Below are 7,198 nucleotides of genomic sequence, written 5' to 3' on the forward strand. Positions count from 1 at the left end.
CTGTGGCGTGGTCGGTCCGAGCCCAAGGTCGGGCGAGGCGAAGACTCCTCCTGAGGCCGAGGCCGGGGTCGGGCGAGGACGCGATTCCGCCCGAGGTCGAGATTGAGGCCGGGCCCTAGGGTCGGGCGATACGGAGACCACCTTCCGAGGTCGAGGTCGAGGCCGAGCCCTGGGGTCGGGCGAGGCGGAGTCCATCTTCCGAGGCCGAGGCGGGGGCCGAGCCCTGGGGTCGGGCGAGGCGGAGACTTCTCCTGAGGCCGAGGCCCAAGGTCGGGCGAGGCGGAGCTTCCTGTGGCGCCTGAGGCGGGACTTAGTTGTTGTCAGCCTCACCCTGGCGGGTGGCACAATAGTCGGAGCGGGGCAGGCGGCGCTGTTTTCCTGTCGGGTCAGTCAGTGGAGGGGCGAAGTGACTGCGGTCACTTCTGCCCTGCCGACTGAGGAACGTGCGTCAGGATAAGGTGTCAGGCGATCCTTGCATTGAATGCTCCTGCGATACGGTCGGTTGGCGAGGCGATCTGGCCCAGGTTGCTTCACTGCGAAGCCTGCCCGAGCTGGGCCTCGGGCGAGTCGAAGGTGCGCCCGTTGCTTGAGGAGGCCCTCGGGCAAGGCGTGAATCCGCCTGGGTCTACTGTTCCTGCCCGAGGCTGGGCTCGGGTGAGGCGAGATCGTGTCCCTTAAGTGGACGGAGCCTTGACCTGAATTGCGCCCATCAGGCTTCTCAGCTTGTGCTGATGGTGATTACCAGTCGAGTTTAGGAGTCTTAGGGTACCCCTAATTATGGTCCCCGACACATGGATTCATCGAATTCATTTGAAAGATACTACACTCCCCTATCGGACCTAACTCGTTTAGTTTTCTTTTCTAGTTGGTTTTCTACATCTATCTTATAGATCTTAAAACAATTAAGTGCCACATCTTTCGTTTTAATAAGATAGAGCTGAAAATATCTAGTATCATCATCAATAAATGTGATGAAATCTTTCTTTGCTGCTCTAGTCAAAATTCCATTCATTTCACATAGATCTGAGTGAATGGGATCTAGAGGTGTTAGGCTCTTCTCTTCCACACTCTTAAAAGGTTTACGTGGTTGCTTAGCTTGCACACAAACATGTCACTTTGATCTCCCAACAAGACTTTTAGGAATCAAATTAAACTTAGACAATTGGATAATACAATCGAAACTAATATGACAAAGTGGAGAGTGCCAAACAACAGCCTCTCCTACGTCCAATTTAAATATGAAATTGAATTTGTCAAATTATTACAATTATCAATCACTGAAAGGTGGAACAAACCACCACTGTCATAAGCTTTACAAATAAACAAACTAAATTTTGAACCAATAAACTTGTTCGACTCAAATACTAACATAAAGCCACCACGATATAAAAAAGAACTACTAATAAGGTTCCTATTTATTTCAAGGTCGTGATGCACATTATTTAAAGAGTCTTTCTACAAGTCAACTTCATATAGACTCTTCTTATTCCTTGTACAGCAACCATTGACCTATTGCCCATCAAGGTGGCGTTATTGTTGGTAGCCTGATAAGAACAAAATAAATTTAGATCAAAACAAACATATACATTGGCTCCAATGTCTAACCATCAATCGATGGATTGACATGCTAAGAGAATTTCACAAACATACTCAAAATTCTCAGCATCAGCAATAGCCACATTTGCATTTTTTTTGCCATCACCTTTCTTGCCTTTCCTATTGCGGCATTTCCTAGCTATATGACCAGGTTCACCGCACACAAAGGAAGTCAGATCTATAAGGTTTTTTTATTCTTCTTAAAATTAGTGTTTTGCTTGGCCTTTGTTTCGGTTCTTGTTTTTGTTTCTTCCAAGAGATTTACCTTCCACCACGTTGGCACTAGAGGTGTCACTATCCATTGAACCAGAATAAGGCACATCCTTAGATCTCGCCTTCTTATCAACATCAAGAGTGATAATTAGACTTTCAATAGTCATTGCCTCCTTGTGTTTGAGAGTCATGACAAAACTCCTTCAAGTTGGAGGTAGTTTGGCAATGATGCCACCAACCATGAACTTATTAGGCAAGACACAGTCAAAGTGTGCAAGAAGCTGGATTTCATGAGCCTGATCCATGACAGAACGTTCATCGACCATCATGTATTCATGGTATTGGTTATTAATATAAAGTTCACGTCAACATCTGATTCTGCATATTTTCAGTCTAAGGCCTCCTATTAACATCACTTAGATGGGGTGAATAGGTGATCCTCCAAAATTATTACTAAAAACAACAAACTTAATATAGAATAAGAGTTAGTGCAATATAAATCAAGTTTGAGATAAGAACAGAGAAAAGGTCCTCTTCACTTAATTGCTCTTTTAAGATGTGAATTATACTTTGAGTAATATCACAAGTGAATAGATAGAACTTAGGAGGAGAGAAAATCATAAGAAAGTAAAAATACGGGTGAGACAGACGATTTTTATTCTGTGGTTCAGACAAGCCTACATTTGTAGTGTCCTCTTTTGGACAAGGGTTGCACTCAACTCCTCTCAAGTGATCACGTAGTAACAAACATAACGTACATACAAACATGAGTTTATTGCTGTTATCGGCAACATATTTTCCACGAAACAGACAAAAAGCGTATTGTCATATCAAACTAATCAAAAGGGTCAATCCGTGGATCATGCTCACTTGCCATCGCCATTCCTGTGCACAAGCACGTCGGACACATCACCTGGGAAACATGGAGATGAAACAATAAAGTAAATCCATACTTTATGGAGGCAAACATGTAACTAGAGGAAGATGATATGGATTGCTCTTCCTAATCTGCAACCAGGAATTTCAATATGCACTACCATAAAAACTCCATGCAACACTTTTTAGTTCGATCAAGATTCAGACTATCTGAGTGCAGCATTGAATTTAAACATTAAGACGTATTTGATCTGCGGTATCACCTCATCATTTAACCTAAAGGCGGTACGCCAAGTATGATAAACCTTTTCTATTGTTCAAATCTTCTAGAATGGATCAAACTGACTATTGTGAAACACAAAGGCAATATACAGAATACCTTTCCAGCTCCAGAACAATTCTGACACCTTCCTTTCATTGACCACATATTATGCCCCAATAATGAAAACTGCTTTGTGTTCAATAACATCCCACTAGCAGAACAGCGAGCACATGGCAAGTACCCTATATCGCAGAAGCACGATCAGTCATGAGAGTAAATGTAAGGCTCAGGCTAGGTATGTTTGGATCAGGTAGTGAAAAGTATTTTGTTTGTACCAGTCCCATGGCAATATGTGCATCTTTTCTTCTCTTGCTGCCTGACATTTCTCACTTCGACCAACATTAAAGCTGAGATAACACCAACTGCGCCACCTGAAAATGATGCCACTATAGGATCTACCTGACTGAACAGCACAGCCAACAAAAATGTATCAAACAGTTTTCTAAGTACTGCCACATTAATTCACTATAAGAGATAGGTTCTTCAAAGCACCTCAATTGAAGAGGTAAGTGCAAGGTCCTTATAAAATCTTCATAAGATGTGCCACCCAGCCCTAGTTTCAGTTCAAGCTGCATCAAAAGGCATCTCTTTAGGAAAACCTAATATATGACCTAATACTGATAAGAGATTCTGGTAAAAATAATAGGGAGGTGCAACCACAAAGTGACACATGTACTTACTACTGGGGCTATCAAGCCTCCAAAAATGATTATCCCAGATATGACAGAGAACGATGTCATATAGAGTTGCTTCATAGTCTTTGGTGACTGTTTTGGGGAAACAAAAGGACAAGTTAATAGAAGCTAGAAGAACCACAGATGATAATGTGATAATTTCTCAAAAAATAGATGAGTGCTGTTGGTCACCGCATCAGGCATAAATGGAATAGTTGATGGAATCTCAGGCATTTCATTTCCTTCAGTGTTGGCATCTTTGCTTTCAGAAGTTCGGATACGCTGCTGCACTCGCAACCGTCTAACCTGATTAAATTTTCCATACAGAAAACTTCACCATGGTGTCTTAGCAAAGCTACAAATAGATAGCTAGAACTGGACAAATGAAACACACAGTGTTCAAAACTGAAAACCTCTTCCATCAGAAGGAAAATTTTGTTGCGTCGGCTCATGATGTTGTCTTCAATCTCCTGCGATTGCATTTGAGCAAAGTCCTCGATCGTCTCTGGACCTTCAATTATACAGAAGCTGTAGAAAAGAAACATGAATGATCCTGTAAGGCTGAGCCAGAACGGATTAGCATACTTATTGTTCAACTAAGCTCCCATAGAAAGATATTGAAGCTTAATCTACTAGCACACCAATTAGGATTGTTAGCTTTTGCTTTTTAATACTCCTCCACTACAAGGTTAATAATGTAGTACAGATCTATCAGTTTGATCTGGTATATAAATATCTTCTTTATGATATATTTCTAATATATGATATGAATATATCTCGCTGGATCTTTGATGCGATCTTCCCTCTAAGGTGTAAGCTCTACTTTTAGAACTAGAGCAGGAGGCTCGGAATCGAAATATCTTGGGAAGATGTCCCTAGCAAATGTCCATTAGAATTGGATATGCTGTAAGCTAAACTGGGACTATGGGGGTGTTTGGTTTCTAGGGACTAATGTTTAATCCCTTCATTTTATTCCTTTTTAGTCTATAAATTGCTAAATATAGAAACTAAAATAAAGTTTTAGTTTCTATATTCGGTAATTTTTGAATTAATATAAAATAAAATGTAGGGACTAAACATTAGTCCTTAGAAACCAAACAACCCTTATATCTTCCTAGTAAGCAGCTTGTTGTGCAAAAAGTCTTAAACTTCACGAGTGGATGCTAACGCTACCGCCGCCGCTGCCACCAAACGATAACTCAAAGCTCAACAACAACCCCGTCTCTCGAACCATTTTGTAACTGAAAAAAGGGGGATTTCGACAGCGAATTAAGGTGAAGCAACCTGGAAAGGCCGCCGTCCCCGGACGCCCTGGACTCGCCAGCTGGGGAGCACCGCAGCAGCGCCAGCTGCCGCCGGCCGCACCCGGCTTCTCGCCCTCCAGTCCCCCGCACCGCGTAATGCAGGCCCCGGCACGGCGAAGGCGAGCGCAAAGGAGCGGCGGCGCGGAGCATGCGCTCCCCCGCCTTTGGCGGTGCAGCCGGCGGCGCCGCGAGGCAGGACATGGCCGGCCAGACCAGCGCCGCGTGGCTGCTTGGTCGCGTGGAAGCGTCCGTGACGGATTTGGATAGGCGACGGCCGGCGAAGAGGGTCGGGTACACCGTTCACGGGGGAGGGGACGTTACGCCCTACGCCGTTACTGCGTTACCGCGGGTACATGACAAATGTGGAAAGCCGAAGCATCTCGCGACAGCGGGCAGCGGCATCGGGATTTCCTTCGTTGACGCGCTGCAGGGTGTGGGTGGAAGATTGAAAGTTTGCCCACATAGATATACTTACCTCGTGTTAAAATATAGTTATTTTTAGTTTATTTTTTTTATCTATATTCATTCAAATAACGATGAATATAGACATGCATAAAAACTACATATGTACATTCATATGTTACTTAATAAATATATAATTAGTCTAAAATAAATTATATTTTTGTCGGCGTTTCGGACCCGCGAGAACCGTCAACCGACCAGTGAATTTATTGCTGTGTGCCCCTGCCCAGATGGGTTGATGCAAGATGGAACACAAGAGAGGGAATGAGGCTTATATTACCTTGCACCAGGGTGCTCGTAGTAGATAGGGATGTCAATTGGACGGGTAGTACACGGATATATAGTTCGCGAATCCATACCCGCGAGACAAAACTCAACCCATACCCATACCCGTACCCATAAACGTTTGTGGGTATGGATTTGTATCCATACCCGTACCCGTCGGGTATTCGCTCTCCAGTGGATACCCGTTACCCGCCCGCCCACTACAATTTTAGCATACAACACCAAACAACAATTTTATCATATTTCGAAATAATTATCATTTCAGTAGTGTCGGCGTTTCGAACCCGGGGGGTCCCTGGACCGACGAGTAAATTGTCGTCGCGTGCCCCAGCCCAGATGGGTCGGCGCGAGACGGAGCGCGAAGGGGGGAGAGAAGCCAGAGGGAGACAGACGTAAAAGGGGAAACCCACGGCCTTCGTGTTTGTCCCGCGCCCAGGTCGGGTGCGCTTGCAGTAGGGGGTTACAAGCGTCCACGCGGGAGGGAGCGAGCGGCTTACGCGAGCGTCGTCCCGTCCTTCCCCGCGCGGCCAACCCTCTATAAGAGGGCCCTGGACCTTCCTTTTATAGGCGTAAGGAAAGGATCCAGGTGTACAATAGGGGGTGTAGCAGTGTGCTAACATGTCTAGCGGAGGAGAGCTAGTGCCCTAAGTACATGCCGTCGTGGCAGCCGGAGAGGTTTTGGCACCCTGTTCGTGTGATGTCGTGGCCGTCGGAGGAGCGCTGGAGCCTGGCGGAAGGACAGCTGTCGGGGCTGTCGAGTCCTTGCTGACGTCTCCTTGCTTCCGTAAGAGGGCTGAGAGCCGCCGTCGTCATGGAGCATGCGGGGTGCCATCATTACTTGTTTACCGGGGCGAGCCAGATGGGACGCCGGTCTTGTTCCCCGCAGCCAGAGCCAGCTAGGGGTAGGGTAATGATGGCCCCTCCTGTGACGTGGTCGGTCCGAGCCCTGGGTTAGGCGATGCAGAGGCTCCTCCGAGGTCGAGTCTGTCTTCCGAGGCCGAGGTCGAGTCCGAGCCCCTGGGTCGGGCGAGGCGGAGACCGTCGGCTGAGGCCAGGGCTGAGTTCGAGTCCGAGCCCTGGGTCGGGCGAGGCGGAGCTTCCTATGGCGCCTGAGACCGGACTTGGCTGCTGTTAGCCTCACTCTGTCGAGTGGCACAGCAGTCGGAGCGGCGCGGGTGACGCTGTCCTCTTGTCAGGCCGGTCAGTGGAGCGGCGAAGTGACGGCGGTCACTTCGGCTCAGTTGGCTAAAAGGCGCGCGTCAGGATAAGGTGTCAGGCCACCTTTGCATTAAATGCTCCTGTGATATGGTCGGTCGGCGTGGCGATCGGGCCAAGGTTGCTTCTTGGTGAAGACTGGGCCTCGGGCGAGCCGAAGGTGTGTCCGTTGCTTGAGGGGGCCCTCGGGCGAGACGTGAATCCTCCGGGGTCGGCTGCCCTTGCCCGAGGCTGGGCTCGGGCGAGGCGAG

General features: G+C 47.1%; 1 protein-coding gene across 1 annotated transcript; it reads right to left on the bottom strand.

Annotated features, from left to right (window-relative positions):
- Positions 1-2,414: 2,414 nt before the first annotated feature.
- On the bottom strand, positions 2,415-5,409 carry LOC100275820 (uncharacterized). The gene is made up of 8 exons (NM_001149814.3): positions 4,966-5,409; positions 4,095-4,209; positions 3,874-3,987; positions 3,688-3,774; positions 3,500-3,576; positions 3,283-3,410; positions 3,065-3,189; positions 2,415-2,722 (listed from the first exon to the last, which is right to left on the bottom strand). The coding sequence occupies exons 1-8, from the start codon at positions 5,184-5,186 to the stop codon at positions 2,645-2,647; spliced, it is 945 nt and encodes a 314-aa protein (NP_001143286.1). The 5' UTR covers positions 5,187-5,409; the 3' UTR covers positions 2,415-2,644.
- Positions 5,410-7,198: the final 1,789 nt, after the last annotated feature.

Source organism: Zea mays, chromosome 5 (genome assembly GCF_902167145.1).
Source record: "Zea mays cultivar B73 chromosome 5, Zm-B73-REFERENCE-NAM-5.0, whole genome shotgun sequence".
NCBI classification, from domain to species: Eukaryota; Viridiplantae; Streptophyta; class Magnoliopsida; order Poales; family Poaceae; genus Zea; species Zea mays.